The sequence below is a fragment of the Styela clava genome, chromosome 12 (genome assembly GCF_964204865.1).
Source record: "Styela clava chromosome 12, kaStyClav1.hap1.2, whole genome shotgun sequence".
In the NCBI taxonomy this organism is placed as follows: Eukaryota; Metazoa; Chordata; class Ascidiacea; order Stolidobranchia; family Styelidae; genus Styela; species Styela clava.
In genome coordinates this window covers 19,422,664-19,446,802 of record NC_135261.1, presented here as the reverse complement: position 1 = coordinate 19,446,802, position 24,139 = coordinate 19,422,664, and the positions used below count along the sequence as shown (strand labels likewise).

The window sequence follows — 24,139 nt, the reverse complement described above, 5'->3', positions numbered from 1 at the left end:
TGCTTTTAGCCTTCAGGACGCTACACCTGTTATGTCCAAAGCGTATCTACACCATCCCACTTTCAACTAATGTAGCCAACTTAATAAAAACAACTCGACAAAACCAAGGAAATCTGTCTATCGGCCTATGCAGCAGCAGGGCGTAGTGCACAACAACGAGACTGTTTTGAAAGAGGCAATTCGAAATTGACACCAAGAGTCACGTCCTCACGTGCCTTAAAGGAAATCGCCGGTCGAATTATTATTATTGGACATGAAATGGACCGATTGCTGGATTGTGATTATGTTATTGGACACGTAGTGGACATAACGATCGTTTCAATATTATGTTGTTGTTGTTATTTGACACGTTTTTAAAAAGTCGCTTTTCTCTTCGAATACTGGACCAATTGCTTTGAAATTTTCAGTGGTTAAAGATAAAAATTTTCTCCAGAAGGCTATTACTTTTTTTTCTCTATGACGTCATGAAAATTATGTGACTCTACGTGTCCATATATTTGAGCATAGCTCTCTTAGGATAGGATAGGATTTACATATTTATCCCGGGGGAGAGGAAAGCCGATATGACGGCTTGTCCATATGGCGAACCACGGCCTCTCTTCCGGTTACCATTCCAAGTCGGGTATGAGATTAGTTATATTGTTTGTTTTCGGAAGCATGGACTTGGTGGTGGAGGAAGCCGTAACCGACCAGCGGTTACGTGAACCACCCAACGACGGCGAGGAGTCCAGCAATCCTCTCGCACATAACCATCCCTGCATGGGATTCGAACCTGCGAACCCACGCAGAGTAATTAGAGGTGCGGTGGCGAGCGTATTCCTAACGCTTAGCCCGTTGAGTCACACCGCCACGTTGGGTGGTTCATGTAACCGCTGGTCGGTTACGGCTTCCTCAACCACCAAGTCCATGCTTCCGAAAACAAACAATATAACTAATCCCATACCCGACTTGGAATGGTAACCGGACGAGAGGCAGTGGTTCGCCATATGAATAAGCCGTCTTATCGGCTTTCCTCTCCCCCGGGATAAATATGTAAATCCTAATCCTAATCCATATATTTGAGCTTAGCTCTGTCGTTCTTGGTGTTCTCAATGTTGGAAGTTTTCTTCTGATCGTTATGAAAAATCACCTTCTTTCTTCAATTACTGGACCAATTACTTTGAAATTTTCAGTGATTGAAGATTGTATTTTTCGCTAGAAGGCTACTATCAATCAATCAATTTTATTTGGTCACTCTGATAGAAACAAAAACACAAAACAACAACAAACAAAATACAGAGAACCTGGAGGACGGGCAAAACTCAATGAAAAAAGTTAAAAACGTACATATAGCCTACTGCCCGTCCACCAAAAACACAATAAAACAAAAAATCATCTTTAATCTTTAAATCAAATTCAAAATGTGAAACCTGTATGTGTAACACAAACAGTGCTTTCCCTACAAGAATATGGAATGAAAAAAACACTCGCTGTCGTAAAATGGTAATGCTGTAGGCCTAGTTAAATTTCATTGCAAAAATAACATAATGACAAAAAATTCTTACTAAAAAACAAGCTCGGTAAATAGATTGATTGTTCCATAGCAGTCTATGCACCAATCATGGATTGGATTGGGGTATCGGGTTCTTTTGTCGTTTTCGATAAGTAAATTTAAAATCATTGTATACATTCCATTGCTTCCAACATTAATATCGAATTTCCACGAACGACCACCATTCCAACAGGTGCAGTGGTCCCGTCCCATCTTTTCGGCGCTCTGTTCCATCATCCACAACTAGATTCATGAAAAGATCAAAACCTCGCAATATACCCGTAACAGGTCGTTCACAATTTAACTTTAAATCCAAATTTTTATCCATAAACTTCTCTAATTCCGGTGGATGAGCTTTGCTCATGTTGATATTATGCGATACGGATACCGAAACATACAGCGCGTAGCATTCTGTGAGCTATATAGAATTCGTTTTCGTGTGCTAAGACGTAAATTTGTGCACCTTTAGGCGGCTGTTGAGCAAAGAAGTTTTGAGCAGCATTTTTATGTTTGCTCGGATAAAATAATGCAGATTTGTTGTTGGCATTGAGAGATTATTTATTAACAAACATCTCATCCTGATAGGATTTACATAGGATATGATTTACATATTTATGCTGGGGGAGAGGAGGACCGATATGGCGGCTTAACCATATGGCGAACCACGGCCTCTCGCCCGGTTACCATTTCATGTCGGGTATGGGATTAGTTTGTTATTTGTTTCCGGAAGCATGGTCATCCAAGTCAGGCATGCACTTTGGGCACGGCTATAAATTCTGACTGTTTCTCGTCAAGTACAAGTGTCATCTAGTCCGTCGACATCAATAAACTAAATTCCGACACAATTATCCCTCAGGTTTTAATTCTATTTAACTACATTTCTTTATAGATATATTGACATGACCGCCTGGAGCCCCTAGACTGTTTCAAAAGATATGATAGCAATTGTAAAATATTATGAAATAGTAAAGTAAAAAACATCCTCGACGGTTATAGGTAGGCCTACTTGTCGGTGCTCATTGATATTCTTTCATGTTGGCTTTGATTTATTGCGGCGACGATTACGAACCACAAAATAAAATATTTGTAAAATGCTTTTAATTTGAACGTAGGACGGCGGCGCTAGAATGTGTGGGCGATATTCTTTTAAACACGAGTAACGATATTCGAAAGTCGCGATATTGACATTAAATTCGAATTGTACATCCCGGCTTACGAGTCTTCTAATGGAACATCGATTTTACTTGCGTCACTGTACAATGCATCTTAATCATCTGGATACCAAACATCAATTTCATATTATGTGATACATCTCTTTTTTTCGATCCGAAATATAGTGTGTACTTTCTACTATGAACAACGCTCAAAGACCATTGTTTTAGCCCGTCCGCCCTACACAGCACACCTAATTAGGTAACAATTACATAGTATCGGTATCGGAATATCGGCATTTTTGTAGTATCGATGTTTTTAGCTGGTATCGGCGACAAAAGTGGTATCGGTACATCTCTATGATAGACTAGTCTAAAATTATTAACAGGTACTTTCAAAAAACAGATTGTTTTATGCGATGAATCATAATGATGGTTTGAAACACATACCTCATTTTACAGGCGCCAACTCGCAAAAGCACTATTAAAATAGCCCCGAAAATTTTGCAATGGTAAAGTATAAGAAGAATTTTTCGGGGGTCAAAGGTCGGGGAAATCAAGGTACATAGTCAAGGAAATGCAAGTTTTGTTGATGTAAAGAACGTTTCCACATTGAACGACGTATACCGTTCATGCCATGTAATATGTAGCCATCTATATTGTAAATGTCGATGTATTTCGGTAGATTGGTGGATGTTCCTACACATCCTTTAACAACAGCACGATAACTAGCTATTCCCGACATGATGACAGTTAAATACAATATCGGTATGAAATTTTTTCAGCAAGAAGAAATAGAAAAAAGATGTGTCAAGCTTGAACATCATTGATTTCGAAAGAAAGAAAAAATTTGTATGTGGTTGTTAGTGTTCTGTGAAATATTACAAACACACATAACTAAGTCACTGATATTAAGAACTAGTCTAATACATCTTTTGGCCTATAACTCCAAACATAACATTTTCCATAGCCATTAAAACATGAATGGTTATCATTTTGTCACTTGTCCCAGCAACACACAAGGAAGTATACAAGCACCTCTGGTTCGAACCACAGTAGGATGGATGGTTTATGTCGCTGCTTCTGGTCGCTGAGGGCTTTTTGCACCATCAATGCATTTATATGAAACTCACAACCAAGTAACTATGACCATACCAGACTGGACTGGTAATGATAGGCCATATTATAGGCTTTCCTGTCCCCCAGGATGAAAATCCTGGATGATTAAACACAATCTTAAATCTTTTAATAAAAAGTATATTAGAAATATAAAAAACATGATCTCATCATGAAATGGGTGTCATCTTCCAACAAATGATTGAAATTCTTAATTTGTACACAAAATATTGCAAAATTTATGTTCAAAAAATAGACCAGCATTTTCCCACTGTTGATGAGTATAACATTAATAATATGTTCTTACCGTTATGTTAAACCATAGCAGAAAGAGAATTTGGGCAAACATCATATGTTACCACTTAACCAGTGGTTCTCAAACGGTGGGGCGTGCCCAACACAAGGGGAACATGGACAATTTTTTGCAGCAGTGTGAAGCTATTTAAAATAGAAATATTTGTTAGATTTGATCTTGCCCACTTTATTTTTGATATATATATATATCTTTTATTTGTATATTTATGTTCAGTCCACGTATTTTCAATAAAACATACTTTCGCCTTGCCTTACTATCTGTTATTTGTACATTATTGTTAGCTAGTTAGTTTTGAGGTGGGGCACGAGACTTGGCAATATCTAAAAAGGGGATGCAGTTAAAAAAGTTTGAGAACCACGGACTTAACCAGTACCACTATTAAACACATGGTGGAGCCGATCAAAGTGAAATAGCCTATTTGTTGCTTTTTCTTTCTCAACAAATATTGAAATCAATGCATCATGAGAATGATGCATCTTGTTTATTATTAATGGGCTGTACTTCAGATTCTGTTGGTGACATGTGAGAATTCAATTGTTTGAAATAATGGAGTATGGTAGCTTTGTCTAACGTAGTGACTTCATGTAAACGATTTAATTCGTTCACATTTAATGGAATGCTTGTGAAAGACCATCTTAAAATATCATGTTGCTCTTTTGTGAAATGTTGAAAAGCTTGCTTCAGCGCAGGAGGTGGGGATTGCATATTGGACTGTACACGTGATGATGTTTGGAAACGATCTCGACTTATGTTCGAAAGCGATCTTCTAGCACTTTCTATTTCATGTTGTTCCCAACTTATACCGTGTTGCAATCTAGCCACAGCAAACAATGTCTTGATCTGTTTTGGAAGCAAACCAGTTAACCTGGTAAGTGTCTGGGTTTCTTGGTGTGTGAGGTATGGAAATACGCTGAAAGCTTCATGTAAAATTTCCTGAATATAATTCCACCTACCTTGTGAGCAGTTTATTGATTGCAGAACTACTGGGTCTGGCATGGTGACTCGACCAGATTGCATCAGACTTTGTAAGTCTTCAAAATGGTTATTTTGAGAAAAACCAATGCCCTGGCCTAGATTTGATGGTATGGTATTCGTCATAGTTTGATTATTGGGAGGAAATATGGCTTTATCCCTTGTGTACGTCAGTGGGACAGAATGGTTGAAAGCAGCATGTTCACCATTACTCATGCTATCTTTGCCATTGTTCGGATGTTGAAATATTTGACCAGCGGCCATATTACTTCTTTTCGCACCAATTTGTGGATACTTTTGCACACAAAAATGGCACCGATTGAGGCCTAATCTTGCATTGGTCTGGATACCGCAGTTGGAACATACAGGAACAGCCTTATCAGACACACTTTCATGAGGCTGGCCAATAAATGGTGGAAAAGTGTTTGAAACAAATTCCTTCAAATTGTTCACAATACTGTTGAGTTTAGCACCACGAGAATCTTTGTTCATTTTGGAACTAGCACTGGCGCTGCTACAGATACTCAAACTTGAAGTCTTATTATTAGAATTACTTTCATTGAGTACGGAATCATCAAATGTTTGATTGACAACAGTGTTCAGTTTTGGAGAAGCAGGTAGCGGTGCAAGTGGATCAACGTTAGAGATTTGTGAATCCTGTTCTCCCTCAGTATTTCCACTTGCAGGATTTTGGGAATCAATGCTATTTGTTGCTGTAGCAATTTGGGATATAGGTGCAACTAACTCTTGTGCAGAATTGTTGGTGGCAGGTACATGTTTTGAATGATATTCCAGCATAACAGGCATTTCAGCATAGTTGTTTTCAGTTTGATCAGAAGATGTTTGAACACCTACTGATAAATCCATGTTATTTATTGCAGTGGTATTTTCTGGGGCATTGAATGCTGATGGCAGCAAAACATTTTTTCTCAGCTTCTGGCTGGGTGGATTGAAAAGATCTGCGGATAGATCATTTTGCTCAGCTTTAAGGAAGGAATTATCAGGTTGTTCTGTCTCTGAAGAATGGCATCTCTTCGCACCAGTTTTGATAGTTTTTGAAGCGTAGTGATATTTCATAACATGGTTCAAAAATCCCAGCAAATGTGTTGTATTGTAACGACATAAGTTACAGTCGTATCGTCTAGAAATTGTTGTAGGCCTATTTTGGTGTGCTTGTTTTGATATACTTTGCCCGGTATCTGTGCCTGTTTTAGCATCCTCTGTATCATTTATTCCCTCACCAATTTGACTTTTCTGTGATATTTCAGGATAAATTGCATCTGCAGTAGATGTCTCAGCTGTACATTCCACTTTCGTAGGTGGCAGTAAGGTAAAATCAATATCTTCAACTTCCTGCTTTATGACAGCAGCAGCACCATCTGCAATAATTCAGATAAAGTTAAAATAACAAAATACAGGATGACTAAAAAACAGACCCATAATTACTTCTTTGAAAATGAAGAAAATTCATTTAACACTTGAACCTCTGTTTGTTTGTGTATGATTGTAATCAAAAGTATCAGTAATCTAGGAGTAGAACGTTCTGAACAAAAGTAATGAACAGTGGTTCTCAAATGGTGGGGTGCGCTCCATAAGAGTGGCGTAGACATTTTTTTGAGGGGCGTGAAGCCAATAAAAAATAATAATATTTGTTAGATTTTATCTTGCCTGCCTTATTTTAGATATTTATGTTCAATCCAAGTTTTTTCAACATGCTTTTTCAATAAAACATATTTTTGCCTTATTTTCGGTTATTTGTAGTTTATTGTTAGCTAGTTATTTTTGAGGTGGGGAGCGAGACTTGACAAATTCTAAAAAGGAGGCGCAGCTCGAAAAGTTTGAGAACCACTGCTCTAGAATATATTCCAAACGAACTTAGGTTGTTTTGTTTTAGGATCACCCTGTTGTTCTAAAATAACAATGATAATTAAATTAGGTAAATCATGAATATGCACTTTACACACATTAACTAAAAAAACCAAGCGTTGTTTTAGATCTAGAATATTGCTGATTTCAAATTGCTCCTTGCCTGCTTCTCAAATTGAAAGTACTTGTGACTACAATTCAATTGAGACTTATTTGTGTTTTGAATTCAGCCAAATATCGTACATGCCAAGGATAAATTGTGAGGTGTATTGCATTCTATATCGTTACCTGTTTTGTGTGGCTGAGAATCTTCTACATCAGATTCAATACGCCATTCATTGGCATTTTTCTTCACTTTGATCACAAAAGGACTGCCTGAACCAGTTGTAACATCCAAAGTATTTTGATTTCCCAGATCATTTATCATCATGCAGTTCTAATTTGAAAGAAATCATAGGGAAGGTTTAGCTTAAATTCTATCCAAATGTGATGTACTGATTGATATTTTCTGATATATATAGGCAACAGTTTTTGTGTCACTGTTTAAAGCTTGTTACAAAAAGGCAATGCGGCAGGAGTATAATTATGGTTAGGTCATAACAGGTGTTAGTAAGCATAGCCAACCCAAGCTAATAGTTTGCCCATTCGATTTTTAGTTGTCTATAAACCCAATTAACAAATATTTCCAAAGAAAAAGATAAGAATCAAATTGTGCAAGTTCAAAATCATTTGAGGCTGTCGAAATCTAACACTAACTTAATTAGCGAGTTAAGCACAATATTCCAGTATCATATCAACACCACTCCTGCCTATTGACTGTCTAAGTTAGCCATACCGCTAGTCAATTCAATGAGACGTTAGTGATATAACAGATTTTTTAGGTTATTTTATGACAAAATAACATATAAGTCAACATGCAAATTGGACCACTAATTGTTACATATACCAGCAAATATGATGTATGCCACAGATAATAAAGCCTGACCTGGGTTTGGACCACCCTGAACTATCATATCTAACATTCGATGCTGTTTTCCGTTAAACTTTTCCAGATACTTGTGCTTGTAAATGTAACTCAATACTATGGACTGCAATCAAACTGTTTCTATTTGAGTACTATTTGAATAGAGTATGTTAAAACTATAATGGACATGTTTTCCAGAACTATATCAAACTCAAATCTACCAAATTAAACAATAACATTTATGACTTCTAATTGCTTTGAAGTTGAAATTTTATAGGTCCCTCTTCATGTAAGAAAGGTGCTAAGTAGTGAATTTATATGGTTCGAACAAGTTGTGTGTGTGCGCACACTTCTTGCAATAAAACATAGATGATAGAAATGGAACTGTTTCGAATGGCTGACAGTGGCAGCTGCTGAACTGAGATTATCACAATTATATTATGAGGTGGTATCATATCAATTGTAGAATTCTAAAGTCTGGAAGGCCACTGAAGTTAAAGATCATATTAAACACCTAATTAAATATGTGTTGGAAAATTTTTCAAAAAAAAGAATATTAAAAACTGGAATATATTCTATTTTGAAGCGTTTACATTTACAAGATGTCAATTTTGAAGATCGTTAGATTATTGTGAGAAAGTGCATGTACCACGAATTAGAATAATAAATAATGTCATCATTTATTCAAAAATCTTGATACATCCGCGCGGTGCTTGCCATTAAAATCAATCCAGCATAGACTTCTATATTATAGTGGCCAACTAGATAAAGATGCAGAAAGTAGGATAGTCGCAGGCTTGTAACTCTGTCTCTGCTTATATATATTATTGCTACAAAACTAGCTTCTAAATTAGGAAATCATACTCATTACTGATGTATAACTTTGCTCACGTATTTGCTTAGTTAATAGATTTTACAAGTGAATGGCCGCCGTTTGCCCAGAAGAAATAGGTTAAGTAGCAGTAGCTTCTCAATGGATCAATATGTAGCCCTTAGCATATATCAGTGGCCTCTTCTATCAGTGATTACACTAATTTTGGATAACCATTTTTGTTTTAGGCAGTTTGTGGTTTGCCAACGAAATTTTGGTACTCCCATAGTATTGTACCAGGTTAGGATTAGGCCATAATTTCATTCCGATTTTCTTTATTTTAGTTCTATCACAAGTTCGGGGACTGTTTATGTTAGCCAAGTGAATATATCCCCTACCCATTGGCTTCCGTCGCTTTAGACAACTTGATGTAAAGTAGGGAAACAAAATTAGTTACCTCCATATTGGTACACACGAGCGCTGAAATTTCTATTTTAATAACTTCTGAAAAATAACCTAAATCTATATTCATTCATTAGAATGACAATGAGAGGAAGTATGCATCACTTATTTACTAGTCATCATATACCAAGCCATTTGTTGCGCATGTGCTTGGACAGCACACACCAATCAGGAAATACAAGAAGAACATGCTGCATAACTGTCCCACTAACAAAATATCAAAAACCTTCAATCAGATATAAAAAGTTGAATATAAATTTGAGAATTCCTGAATTCAGTATATTTTATTGAAGAAAACAATGTGTAACAATGAATATAAACCTTGTCAGCAATAAAAATGAATAGTATATTTCATCAGCCAAGTTGTATTGTACTTACCATACAGTAGATTCCACTTCACTCAATTTATTACTCCAAATGGTCAATCAGGTATCACATCATAAAAAAAACATAAGCCTATGCACATTAATAACATCTGAATGTAGAAAATAATAGGAAATTTACCCTGGTACTGGAAATTTCAATGGTACTGGTATGCTGAAAACACAACCTTTCAAAATCAGAGGGAATTTTGAAAGCGCAGGCAAACAGTGGTCACACATTCTGTTTTGATAAGAAGAACAAAGATGGACTATTTAGTCTCAATGAAAACATTTAAATCAGTAATTGAATAAATAAAAGAACCACAAAAAGTTATCAGTCACTAATATTCATCAAACATAGCTAAAACTTATAAACGAGCCAAAAACAGCAAGAAACATTAATATAAGATAAAAGAAGTCCTTCTAGGCTCAAACAGGAGTTTATTGCTCCAATTTCAAATTGAATACAACTGACAATAGTTCAAAACATTGCATAGAAAAATTCCATTTTTGGTGAAACAGAACATATATACTGAATGGGTGACTAACAGCCAGAATTGTACAATATAAATATGCACTAGACCAGAACAATATTCTGACTAAAATTGGTACAATGACTGTTGATAAAGAAAATCGCTAGCATTTACATGCTATTATATAGGCTAGTCTGGAACGACAAATCTTCAATATTCAAATCAAGGATTGTCATTGCATGGGTAAACATGTAACACGAAATTTCAAATTTTGTTAGTCTTTTCACAAAATTGCTGTGATCTTCGGCTGTGAATCCTTCAACTTTTCATCAAGTTTTGCAAGAAGATTCCACTTCATTCAATATCATCTGACATGTCGACTATGTGTTAGGACATATTTTTAACATGTCAAGGCATAAGAATCTTTGGGCTATGTATATAGCATAATTCGATTTCTATACTGATTAATAAAAATTCATTTCATGAGACAACTAAGACATAACTGCAGTTAACTACACTGTAAAAAGAGAGGAGATTTTACTATTTTGTTATAACTTACAAGTATAATGATACAGATACCTTTTGTATAATGATGCATAACATACCAGTTATTAGATGTAAGGTGGGTGACATCCACTTGGAGACTCAAATAAAATTTCAGAAGTATTTGACTTATGCCAAATTATATACATAACTTGTGTGAATCAGATTATCTCTACCAGCCAAACAGCATTGTTGTTAAGTCATATTTTATAATATTACTTCAAGAAACAGACAAAACAAACATTATATGACACTCTACACAAATACATTGCGCAGAAAAAAAACAAATCAAAAAGGTGTCTGAATTTTTATTTTGGAATCACCACATTTCAACAAAATTCTTCAAATACATTAGGAAAGCTCCCACAGGAATACGAAATTGTTTTTCTCAAGTCATTGTGTTATTTTAAGGAGTGCAATGGTAACACTGAGCACTTGACATTCCCATAAGTACTAGTTGACCTTAGTTGTTACATTGGGAATAATTTAAATATAAATAACCTGCCTCGTTATTATGATTTATGAATCTGCTCAGTTTCAATATAAATGACATAAACACTGTAAGTTTACCAAAATATGAAATTGTTTTCATGGTGGACATTCAGAATTAGAATTAGACCTGGGACAACAAGGATTTCCAAACCTTTCTCACTCGGGCCATCTACATCAGACTATGTGCTTAGCTGAGCCATGCTACATGTCTACATTTTCCAGACATCAAAAAATAAAGAGGCATTTCGCAATATAATTCAGATACCTCACCTAAGTCTACTGTTCGAAATAATTTCAAAAATGAAAACTGTTTCATAAGAATAGAAGTAACGAGTTGTTTCATCGATATAAGAATGAAATGATATAGTATTCCGGAAATTCATATGAATTCTTAATAAAAAGAGATTGAAAATGCTTTCTTACCACAGCACGTAACCGTTTACAATCCAATGTCATATTAATAAAAGTCGCATTGAGAAAATAACTGACATAATAATATTAATCTGTGAATGAGTAAATTTATTTAATCTTTGAACGATAAAATCGAACTGCTGAAAATCTTAAATTTTCATTGTTTACTATAATTGGATAATGTATAATGGTATTTCTGGCAAACTTTATTGAATTACATTAAAAAAACATTTCTTCATGCTTTGAGCATACTTATATGAAATATTGTATACTTCACAGAAAAATTATGGATGTACCCTCCACATTGTATGTCTTGATGATATCGAAATAAATTTGAGCAATAGCTTCATAGCTAGACAATGTTGCTAAAAAATTAAATGTTCCCATTGACCTGACGAACTATAACTGCATTTAAGAAAATACATCTTTCTTCCATTCCTGTTGCCTCCTTGGTGAATCTTTTAAAAGTGTTCGTAATTTTTTGTAAACTCCTTGAGACTTACTTTCTGAATAATATGCATCAAATTGAGTAATTCCTTTCGCAAATTTATTTCTACCTGGAAGGGCTGGCTGGGAATTTGAGTCAATATTATCGCCAGTCATTTCTGTGGAAACAGTTTGTTTTTCTTGAAAGTCAGGACTTTGTGGGGTATCTAATTCACTTTTCTCTTCCACAGCATCAGTATTAAATGTGATTGGAGAATTTTCGTTTGATCGGATAGAAATAAAAGCCGGATTCATTCTGTAATCAGTATCGCTTGATGTATTTCGTTCTTTTATAGCAGTTGCTTGTTCATCTCTTTCATCTTTATCATCTGAAGATGACTCCACTATCATCACATCAGGTTGCAAGTCTTCTTTTTCCTCTTGAACAACAGGAATAGTTAGGTTGACATCAGACTCTGATGTACTACCAGTAAGATCAATAGTAACAGAGGGAGGAAGTCTGTAATCATGGTCATTAGTTTTAATATTTCTGTAGTCTGAATCATTGTTACTATCACTTGCTGCTTTTTTGAGTTCTTTAAGAAGCATTTCTCTCTTAATTTCAAGTTCATCTTCCGTTAAACTGCCAACGTCAGCTTCGATGTCATCCTCGACTTCACCCTCTTCTAAATCAGAGTCTTCTCTTTTTGTTCTTACGACGGGACTTGGTGGGGCATGGGGTTGAAATTCAATATATTCTTGTTCACCTAGCACAGAAATTTCTAAAATATTAGTCAATGGTTCAAGCTCTTGTAGAATCATCTTTTGTTGACAATTAGTTAAAATATTACACAAATTAATTATGAATAGGGCTGGGCATTTTCGAATATCTGATGATTTCAGAATCGAATATTTTTTTCAAATCGAATCTCGAATACTTGGGAGTCATGCGACTTTTGTATTGTATTTGGTCCTGTAAACAAATGAATTACTGAATACGCCACTAAGACAGATTGCGAATCGTTCACACCTAATGAAAAACACTTATTTATCAATACCTCACTACAGAAATGGTCATATGTCAGAATTACTTTGAAAAAATATGGCTTCAATAAAAAAAGATTTGGTAATACACCTCGACAATTGGCGGTAAGAAAAATACAATATGGCGGCGATTCCGAATTTTGCTCTGAAGCGATTCGAATAATTTACTATTCAAATCGATTCGAATATTCGATTCGAAGTGCCCGGCCCTAATTATGAACAACGGTGACCAAGAGTGTTGTCAATAGGCATGTTACTATTAACCTCTTGTGGCGCCAAAGCTAGAAATTTTCAACCGATACAACCATTGGATTACCATATTAATCCTGCGGTAGAGGGAAGCCGATAATAAAACTCAATTTTATGGCAAACCACGATCTTTCGTCTGGTAACCAGTCTAGGAGTAGTTAACCTGGTATTTTGGATGCATGGAATTGATGGTGGAGAAATCCATAAGCAACCTGCACCTACATGAACCCACAACAGCGAGGAATCCTGCAAGTACCATGTAAAAGCTTTTCGAATGGGACTCTTAGTTACTAAAATTAAGCGAAAGGAGCTAAGACCAGTCAACAAAATTACCCTCATCTCCACCTATGTCCATATCAACTTCTTCTACATCAGCATCATCTCGGTTTTGAATTTTCTCTTTTTCATCTCTCTCTTTAGCTTGTTGCTCTGCTTGTTTTCGTTGACTGGAAAATTTACTTGAACAATTCTAATTCACTGGTTTTGACAAAGCAGAATATATGTACATTTTTTACATTTTAAACTTCTCTTTCGAGTGTAAACATGCAAAAACAAAAATTAGTTTTTACATCTTACTTTTTTCCTCAAGGGCTGATATTCAATTCTAAACTAATTTGTTGAAACGATACTATTGACAAATCAAGTTAAAAACAAAACACCAAATCACAAATCTTACTTGAATAAATTATTGCGGTGCTCAAAATAAGATACCATCACTTCTTTACTCTGTGCATCATTCATTGGTCCAACACAATGTTCTTTGAACTTCTGTTATTTAAAATGTAATGATGAACGCGTGACCATAAAATATTACAATGCTATTTTGCACCAGGGAGATATTTCCTCTATCACAAACCATGAGCTTATACGTGCAAACTATTCCAGAATCTAAGAAATATACATTATGTTAATAATTGTTCCATTTGGTTAACAATTGCAGAATTAAACATGTCAAGGACTATAATAACACTGGAATTTCACAACAATATTTGCAATATTCGACTACATGGAGGTTAAAATTAGTTGTCAATAATTTCTCGTATTACAAATTTCCAATGTAGGGTCAAAGGTTAGAGAAACATTAAAATAAATAACTCCTCAATAGTTTCACTTTATAATGACCAAAGAAGTAATAATGATACACTCACATCTTCTTGACCAGGAAGAGGTGGAATGTTGAATCCAGGATATCCAACTATTTTGCCGACCTCAACAGGAACTGAAAAATGATACATACTGATACTTTATATAAAAACATATATGCCTACTAATAATGTTAAAATGACCATATAGTGGAGAGGATAGCTGTTATGGTAGTCAAGGTGACCCACATAACTGCTGTCCAATATTATTACAACTATATCTTAAATATAAAAGTTGACATGGATATCTCTGTTTTTATACCAGATTTTTAAACCAAAACTTTTGCAAAAACCAGACGAAAATGAAATCCCAATTTTATCCTTTATTTAATCCATTTTGACGTTAGTCCTACCAATAAGTTTCAACGAGTTGGTTGAAATATGAAGCATAGATATGATATACACAAAGATATGATAAACTATAATAAAAATTTGGAACACTGTTCGAAATTGATTCAAACGTCTTTTTCATTCTACATTAACAAATACAAAATTTACTTGATTGATCTTTTGGATCCCTTAAATCCTCAAAATCTGAGGACAGCCAACAACTACTCACCGTATTGATTCTCCTTGTTTTCACCGTTGGAACTATTATTGTCATATAATGTTAATTCAGACTTCTTTGTTCTTGCATATTGCAAATGGCCAGGTGGATAACCTAGTCTTCTCATTTGATAAATATAAGGAGGAATGTCAACTTCTGTAATCCCAAGTGCTTCTTGCAATTCAGCACTGAAAAATAAAATAAAAATTCTCACTTATTGTAGAATATAATTGTGTTTTGTTTAGGACATCAGAGGATCCCAGCAAATAGGTAAAATGCACCGTAGCTGACGAGAAGCACTATGTTTGGTGGTTTGAAAGTTATGTATTAGATTTATGTAAAGCGTGTAATGTTAATGTAGATTACACAGTGACATTCATTAGTGAGTGTTTAAGTTGGTCTTATCATGTAAGCTTGTGTTTGTTTTTGTTATCAAGTTCGAGTTTTGTGATAGAGCTATGAGTTCAGCGTTTTTTTTGGCATGAAGAAACCTTTTGATAGCAAGTTTGAAACAAAGAACCTGTATTGATCCCATCATTGTTGTAATAGCTAGACTACATTATGTGTCATATTCGCAATTTCAAGGTTGATTTCCATGTCGAATATAAAATAAAAACTACATTCAAAGATAATGGTTGGTGTTACATCACATTATTTAAAATAAAAAAAATGAACCTGATAACACCAGGTTTAAAATGTTTAAATCTATCTGCTTTGTCTTCATCTTCATCTTCTTCATGATATCTTGGACCATCGACTCGAATTTGTGGCGATCCATCTGAATACTTTGCCACTTCATCCATGAATTTCTGAAAAATAAACTTGGTGTTTATGAATGAATAATGACTATAACTATCCCAGAATTTAGTGTATGCGCAATGATTCCTGAATACAACTGCGCATACGCACTAAAGTGCTCAACTGGTTGCCTTACCATCAAGTTGAGTTGGCTAAGTAGTATAGTCTAACAACATGTAAAAGCAATCATATAACAATGACCTTCTCATATGTCCTAGTGCGTCACACTAGCATGACAAAAAAAATAGCCCAGATGAAAAACCTTATGAAGGCCTTATTATTAAGAGCTGATATTCGACTACGAATACTGATGCTTTAATCAGGGAAAGTTTGAGATTGTGGTGAATTCCAATATTTACCCAACCATTGCCTACTATTCAAGAGACAAGTAATAAAAATCTAATGAAAAGCGTTGAGTAACGAAGGTAAGTCCAAAGGCGCTGAATGTGCTAAATCATATCATATATTAATAAACCCAGACAAATCAGATCACTTATAAATAGCAACCAATAATTCAATAAAACTAGTGATTGTAGGCCAGGCATTCACTGTGGGGTAGATTATAGGTTACCAAAGTGCTCCATAGGGAGCCCCAGGGCCCTGTGACTGTGAAGTGTGAGCTATTCTTCAAATTATCAAAATACTGAGTTGTCTAATTTTCCAATTGTCCAAAAAAAGCAATAACTGCATTAAAGAAATTCGGCAACAGTAACGTAGAAATGTGGCAACAAGGCGGTAATTTCAATATCTATAAGTTCCAATGAATTTCAATTACCGCCTTGTTGCCACATTTTGACACTACTCTATTAATGTTTGTCGAGTGTCAATTTACACCGTTATTATAATTTATCTGTGAAAATCAGATTTATTTTCTAGCTTGTATTAACCCTGCTAAAAAAAGTTTATAATATTTTATATATGTTTAATTTTTTCCTTCTATACATACAAAAAATTTATTGTGTGGCTCTGTAAATAATGGCCAACCGCTTCACAGGCTCTATAACACCAAAGTTTGAGAAGTCCCTGGGCTAGATGACATGAAGATATCGAGCCACACATGCTCGATAATCAATACCTTTGTTACAGAACTAAGGTTCGGATATGCCAACTAACTGGCTACAAGAAATTGCGATTTGATTGGTTGCCACATTACATGTACACCAGAAAGTAGTATGAATTATTAGTTCAAGTACCGGGGTAATATTTTTTGACATTGTCGAAAAATTTCAATCAAATTTGTATGCCAGGCAGATAGTTAAATATACCTGTCTTCTCTCATAAATAGCTTGATGATCTCTAGGTTTTTCACATTCTTTCATTTGGTGATCTGACCCACCACAGTTGAAACAAATCCTCTGTAATTTTCTGGAAGTTAACAAGAAATACAAAATTTATTGAAAGACATGCTAAATGCTATGTAACCTAAATTAAAATATTTCCAATGCATTAAATCTACAATCAGTGTACTGTATACCCAAAGTATATTCGGATATTAAATTTACCAAAACTTCAAATTACATATGTATACGAAAAGCGTGAAAGCACATCGAAACAGATGTAAAAAAGTTGTCACAACGTAAAATTATCCAAGTTTTGGAATACTTGATCTCATGACCGCTAATGCAATAATTTTTGGCCAACTCTTGTCGCACTCGTCTACATATAAACTGAAACAAATATATCAGACATATTCTTACTTTCTTTTCTTTGTCTGTTGCATATAATCATCAGGATCTCCATTCATTGGTTCATAACTGAGTCTATCATATTCCGGGAAGAACCAATCACTGAATTTTGGGTCCTAAATATATAAGAATTTTAGAGGCAGTATCATTGTGTGTGACTATATTTTTTCCAGAAATAAATTAATGAATAAAGACATAATAATGCAAAATATAAAATCCAAAATGTAAGCAGTGTTTTCGACCAATTACTTCTAACTAGAGATGTACCGATGTATCGGTATCGGGTATCGGTCATGTATCGATATCGGCTGAATCAATATCGATATTTTCGATATATTTACCTTTTTGATATGATCTAGAACAGTGGTTCCCAAACTGGGGTCCGCGGACCTTTTGGGGTCCGTCAAGCACTTTCGGAGGGTCCGCGAAACAAATCTGTAATATGACTCATAGCTCGATAATACAAAAATTAAGTGCTTAAATTTACAAATACACATTTGTCGCCTTTTTCTGCTTCGTAATCACCGTTGGAGACACTGATTCGTCACTTTCTGTTTTGATCACACTGCCTCATTGTGATGTCACATAGCTGTGTGCTTGTGATATCACAGAAAGAGTTCAATTCATGTTACCACGAGTTTACTAACTGCAGGGTTGTAGGTGTTGTTGCCCTTTTGTACGTTTACCAAATATCGGAACAGACTGGATGTCACACATGTCATAAGAGTTGCGCTTTATATTCTTTTGTTCGTTTCACTTCACGGCGCATTGATTTTTTGTTGTGATCTTTTAATGTTTTGTTTTAGTGCGCAGGGCCGGGAATCATTCAAAAAATTGCAAGGGGTCGGTCATGGAATTTTTTTCAAAAAGTTTGGGAACCACTGATCTAGAATGTTTTAAAAGATAAATTAAAATATTACTTTTCAATTTATTTTTTGCCTGGAGAGATTGTGAACTATGAGCCATGCATGTCTCTACCCTCATGAGTGGTAACGGGAATAGGATTCACTTGTTTCTAAATATTTACTAGCAAAACTAGCTCATCTGATTAGGCTATTTTCGCTGCCAAATTTTCATATTGACATTTTGAATACATATTACATATTAATAATTATGAAGAAATATATCAACACGGCACAGAAAAGAGAGCAACTAGGCGCCCAAATTTAAATCATACAGAGGAATCGAGAGTCCTTTTTTACAGCACATGCACTTTTTGGCACGGTTATTAATTTTGACTGGTTATCGTCAAGCGCGAGTGTCATTTAGTCCATCGAAATCTTTAAGCTAAATTCCGATGCAATTATTTCTCTACACAGGTATTAAATATTCTGATTATAATAATTTTAATTTTGTTTAAATACACAATTTCTTTATAGATTTATTGATGTGGCCACCTAGTATTATACGTATTATACGTACGTACTTTTAGTCGACGCTGATTGATATCCTTTCATTTTGGCTGTAATTTATTGCCGCAACGATCACCAAATAAACACAAAATAAAATATTTTTGCATATATTCGATATTCTTTTAAACACGAAAAACGATTTTCGAAGGTTGGATATTAATATTAAATTGGAATTGGACATCCCGGCGTATGAGTTTTCTAATTGGACACCAAGATTACTAGCTTCAGCATACAATGCATCCGAATCAATTAGTGCATCTGGATACCAAACATCAATTTCACATGTGATATATCTCTTTTTCAACCTGAAATAATGTGTACTATGAATAACGCTCAAAGACCATTGTTTTAACCCATTTTCCCTACACAGCACACTTAATTAATGTAATAATTACATAGTATCGGTATCGGCGTTTTTAGTTGGTATCGGATCGGTATCGGCGACAAAAGTGGTATCGGTACATCTCTACTTCTAACTTCGTTTAAACTTAATTCTTTGAGTAAGACATTAATTAAATACTTTACCCACCTCGAATGACAATGGTTCACCCAATTGATCAACATAAAAGTTTTTAAAAATTTGAATACTGCTGAAAGCTTGAAATGCTTTTTTAGTGGCTTCTGATCTTCTGGATGACTTTCTATGTTTATGAGAGTGATGGCTCGGTGAAGAATATTGAATAAACGCTGGTTGTGGTTCAGTGCAAACTGAATAGTCACCATTTAATCTTCTATTTGACAAATCAAAAAAAAAATCTTTTATTTCTTCTCTGAATTTCCTGAAACGAGATACGGTAACAAGAAAAAAATGAAAATATTCTGAAAAATTTTACAGCTGGGCTACACCCCAAGATGGCAGAAATTACTTAAACATATCAATACAAAATTTGATGGTGTGATAACTTTGATAAGTTCTGCACAAGTTAATACCAGCTTTGTTTTCCATCTGGTGTGTTTTTTCCTGACTCCGCAAAACGTCATAGAGTCATAAATCAATCATTTAATCTTGTGATAGCCCATTTGCTTGAGCATAAACAGGGAGTGCTTCCTGGTATGGACCACGTTTTTAAAAGAAATAAAACAAATAACATTATAAAATATATCAACACATATATGGACATTACGCAAATCATGTTTGAGAAGACTTGCGAAAAATAGGCCCATCCCAGAAAAAATTAAATGAGCACACCTGCCCAAAAAGAAGCCTTCAAAATCAGGCCAAAAATTTGAGTCCAGAAAATCCACTTAATAGCCGGGAAATACGATAGGCTACTTCATATTTACCTTGCAATCACATTATTAAATAAAATAACATGAGCTACAGGTCCATCATTTGAAGAATCTTTAATCTTCATGTTTGCAGGTCTTTCAAACAATCGTAAACTTTTTTTCAGTTTCTCATGTAAAATTCAAATGAACCTTTTAAGGAATAATAATGAAAAATATCAACAGGACATTTGCAACAAAATTTTCAACAAAAAAAAAAATAACAAAATAAGTTTTGTAAAAGGATATTCTCAACTTTCAAATTTCTATATTTTTCCTTGTATTCATCTTCCACACTGTCATCAGATCCACTATTTGAAACCGCATCTGATATATCCGGATTTTCAAATTCTTCGAATAGCTCACTGTTCCCAAAAACAGACATGATGTATAACTATAAATTGACTAAATTTAACTACAAAGACAAAATAGGACTTAGGACCTCACGTGGTAAGCATCTTTCGTATGCATCCAATAAATAGTTGTTGAGACTGATTTTAAAATTATTTTCACTAGCTTTTGAATAAAAGGTTTACAACAAAGTTCAATTAGCAACGGTAATATTGCAACCTCTAATACCTTACATGTTCCAAATCAATGATATACAGATAGAACTACATTTAAATGAAAAAAGCATCAAGTTGCTCATATTTTATATAGAATAATTATGTGCTGCATAATCATATGAAAATAGTAATGTGCCCTATCTGTATTATATGCGACACAACTCCAGGTGTATCTCACAATACTTCATGAAGTTTTATGCCCGGGTGGTTTCCATCCAATAAAATATAATATTTGATATGTGGCATGCACATTATCCTCATCACCATACATTGCTTGGTAAATTGAAGATGCCGCAGTAATTGTATCTCTATGTAAGGGTTTAATTTTAGTTAAAGCATTATTTTCGCCCATGCCTTTAATATCATCCATAACTTCAAACATACTAGGATAATCAATCACCATTTCATCAATATCAACAGTAACAAGGCTAAATCCAGCATTAGAAAACAGATTTGTCAAATCAGGTCCTTGGAGGAATGGCGAAACATGTGCGGCCATGCCACCTTCTCGTTCAGTTTCTGCAAGTTGTAATGAACATCGAAGTTCATATAACGTGTCTCCACCAAGCACTGCACCAAGAAAACATCCATCAGGCTTGAGTATCTTTAAAACTTGTTTGAAGCATCCAGGTAAATCATTCACCCAATGAAGACTCAAATTACTCATCACAATATCAAATGTGGATTCTCTGAACATCAAATTTTCCTCGTCTAAAACGAGATTTGAGATTGGAATATCAGATTCTTTTGCGTGTTTGACACAATTTTCACTAGTGTCACCTTGAATAATCATTCTAACAGTGTCTTGTTTAGTAAGATGGCTTGATAGAAATCCTCGCCCACATCCCAGATCGAGTGCAAGTGGAAAATCACGACTTACATCAGCGATTCTGTCACCAAGTTGAAATGCAATATCATTTTTTACATATTCATAGGTTTCAATATCGTCGATAGATTGGTTGCAAAAGTTCTTGTGAATACGCTTTGCTTTGCGATCAAAAACTCTGTTTACTTCGCTGTGAATTGCTGCAGAAGTCATAAAATGCCAATGTTTGTTGCTATTCCCATGTCGTGTTGCGAGTGAATTCACACAAAAACCAGTTCTCGCAATTTTGGCAAACATCTTTTTATTAAACTTTGAAATTGTGCAAGCAGCCATCAAAGACATAATAACATAGTCGCATTTCCAACAGTCTCAAGCTACCTGCTTCCCATAATCATTTTAGCAAGTATATTTTTAGAACCTGTAAACAAGTTGTCAGTGACCCAGTTTGTCTGGGTCTAGTATAGTTTAGTAAAACAAGTACTTCCAGTGGGCGTAGCGCAACAAATTTTGCATATGTTATTCCTAACCCCCACCTGACTATGCCATCAAAAAATTACTTCACTACGACGTCACCATCATGTCATAGGGCTTGCCATGAAGTATAATTGGGATTGTCCGAAATGGCCGCCGATAACAAACTGGCTAACGCGGGCGATCTCTCTCCTATGGCGATCGTTGTGATGAGAAAACGAGAGAAATAGCTTGCTCGATTTCGGGTGATCGTCTGCGCGTTTTGGACGACCATCCGCATACTTTGGTGGGCCTTATTACGCCACTGTGACTTCCAAATGATGTAATTTTTGGGCGACGAAGTCAGATGGGGGTTAGGACTGACATATGCAAAATTTGTTGAGCCAGGTCAACTAGAAGTGCATGTGGTACTTAACTATACCAGACCTGTTTGTCCTATATTGTATATATCAGGGCTTCCCAAACTAGGGGCCGCGAAACGAATTTTAGGGGCCGCAAAGAGAACACCAATTTTACACAAAGTACTCTATCTGTTGTACTTTTAAAATTCAGGTTCAGTCTCATTTTCAAATTTCGCATTCATTTTCTCATTGTATATTTCACATATATTATTTATTCTGAATGTATTTTATTTTCTCATTATTGCAAAAGATGTGTTTATGAATCAAATTCATTTTACCATTCTATGTTGTTCACTTTCTGTTATGTCAGTACGTGGGGTCTATTGTTGCGTAACAGAAGAGCTGCAATTTTGTTTATTCATTTGCTGAACCGAGATTATCGAACATGGGTGATTTTTTAGCATTTTAAAAAAAACCAGGCAAGGAGTAGAAATAAAAGTTATCCTTTGCCTTTATTCATTAGGCCTACATGTTTATAAAACTCAAAAGGCATAAAGTACACATTAACGATGACAAAATTGTGTTTTTTTTTGAGGCAGCATATTTTTTGTGTAGGTGCGCCGCGAGTTTCCCTGATAATTTGGCGTCGCACAAACCGCTGCCTTATGCTAAATTTGATCAATAAGAGTGAGTAACAATTCCGGATAAGAACCATGCCGTTGGTGGCCAGACATTGTAATTCATCATTTAGGCCTGAATAAACAAACATTGAGCCACGGCTGGACTTGTTATGAAGCAAAAAGCATTCGCACCCATTAACCTTAGCAAATATGTGCTTGTTTTTGTTATTGAGTAGGCCTACTAAAAGTTAATTAGCTGTGTCAATAAAATATTAAAATGCATATTTCGAACTCTTTAGCATGGGGGCCACGAAAAATTTTAATTTATAAAAAGGGGCCGCGATCTCAAAAGTTCGGAAGCCCTGGTATATATCACCTGTGTGGTCAAGTTTATACAGTTATACTAGATATCAATTAACTACAAACAAATGAAATAGTCAAATCCCAAGATCAGTAACTATGTTTTATCATTTATCTTATGATTTTTTGTGGCATCACTTTTGTTTACAATATTTGCACATTAATTTGTTTTTGAGTTACTTTGTAACATTATGGATGCCAATATCTGAATATGCTAATACGATTTTACAGTGATTCTAAAATAGGTAACTGAATGAATTTTGGTTGGGCAATTTAGCATTCGACTCCAACTATAATCGGCTTGGTGATATCTTGTTAATTAAATAATTTATTTCACTGTTCACTCTTGTTTACAAAATCTACATTCAATTTGGCAACTGTTATAAAACTATTAATACTGTAATATGGTGTGGGAAACGATTTTTTTTTTTCATTTATTTTTTTATTAATTTAGCCTACTACTGTACTATGTAATTTATTCAATATTTCTTTTTTGATAATAAAATAATATTATAAATAAGTATAATAAAAAGTATAAGTTTATTTCGACTCAATAATCAGCAATAGACGATAAAATAATAGATAAAAACAAAAATAAAAGTAACTGATTATAGAATCGGGAGAGCGAACAAAACCTCGAATAAGGTTTGAAACGTACAGATTTTAGATGGAAAGGTATTGATAAAAGAAGTAGTACGTGTTCGCTCACCCAAAAGTAAAAAAACTAATTAAGGCGCGCAATCATTACTTACTGACATACGGATGAAACATAACAATTCTCGCCGGTCTCGCGTACCATATTTCTTACTTCCTGATATCTCTGTGGTGGTTAGGTAGGTGGTATTTCGCTATCTCATATCCGGATATCATTGTCACGGGTAACCGGGTAGTAAAGTAGTCTAGCATGCATTATGCA

At 34.9% G+C, this 24,139-nt stretch overlaps 3 protein-coding genes across 4 annotated transcripts; all 3 read right to left on the bottom strand.

Moving 5' to 3' along the window:
• Nucleotides 1-3,923: 3,923 nt before the first annotated feature.
• Nucleotides 3,924-9,690, bottom strand: LOC120330167 (uncharacterized). The gene is made up of 3 exons (XM_039397020.2): nt 9,568-9,690; nt 7,241-7,388; nt 3,924-6,465 (listed from the first exon to the last, which is right to left on the bottom strand). Exons 1-3 carry the CDS (start codon nt 9,568-9,570, stop codon nt 4,574-4,576), a joined length of 2,043 nt encoding a protein of 680 aa, XP_039252954.2. The 5' UTR covers nt 9,571-9,690; the 3' UTR covers nt 3,924-4,573.
• An 851-nt stretch (nt 9,691-10,541) lies between these two features.
• LOC120330166 (zinc finger CCHC domain-containing protein 8-like) lies at nt 10,542-20,424 on the bottom strand. 2 transcript variants are annotated; one of them, XM_039397018.2, is made up of 11 exons: nt 20,289-20,424; nt 20,058-20,175; nt 19,303-19,552; nt 17,374-17,477; nt 16,942-17,041; nt 15,554-15,687; nt 14,891-15,066; nt 14,338-14,408; nt 13,866-13,957; nt 13,523-13,635; nt 10,542-12,678 (listed from the first exon to the last, which is right to left on the bottom strand). In XM_039397018.2, the coding sequence occupies exons 1-11, from the start codon at nt 20,422-20,424 to the stop codon at nt 11,882-11,884; spliced, it is 2,091 nt and encodes a 696-aa protein (XP_039252952.2). In that variant the 3' UTR covers nt 10,542-11,881. The 2 variants fall into 2 exon arrangements, with proteins under 2 accessions (XP_039252952.2, XP_039252953.2); XM_039397019.2 differs by having other exon boundaries at nt 10,542-12,663.
• A 25-nt stretch (nt 20,425-20,449) lies between these two features.
• Nucleotides 20,450-21,904, bottom strand: LOC120330168 (arginine-hydroxylase NDUFAF5, mitochondrial-like). Its single transcript, XM_039397022.2, has one exon. It carries the CDS (start codon nt 21,771-21,773, stop codon nt 20,790-20,792), a length of 984 nt encoding a protein of 327 aa, XP_039252956.2. The 5' UTR covers nt 21,774-21,904; the 3' UTR covers nt 20,450-20,789.
• Between the last annotated feature and the right edge of the window lie 2,235 nt (nt 21,905-24,139).

Coding starts and splice junctions, on each gene's coding strand:
- LOC120330167 (XM_039397020.2), bottom strand. Junction 6,466..7,240: donor TTCTCAGCCACACAAAACAG/GTAACGATATAG, acceptor GAATTATTGCAG/ATGGTGCTGCTGCTGTCATA.
- LOC120330166 (XM_039397018.2), bottom strand. CDS start 20,424: ATGTCTGTTTTTGGGAACAGTGAGCTATTCGAAGAATTTGAAAATCCG. Junction 20,176..20,288: donor TAGAAATTTGAAAGTTGAGA/ATATCCTTTTAC, acceptor TTTGAATTTTAC/ATGAGAAACTGAAAAAAAGT. Junction 14,409..14,890: donor AAACAAGGAGAATCAATACG/GTGAGTAGTTGT, acceptor ATCATTTTTCAG/TTCCTGTTGAGGTCGGCAAA.
- LOC120330168 (XM_039397022.2), bottom strand. CDS start 21,773: ATGTCTTTGATGGCTGCTTGCACAATTTCAAAGTTTAATAAAAAGATG.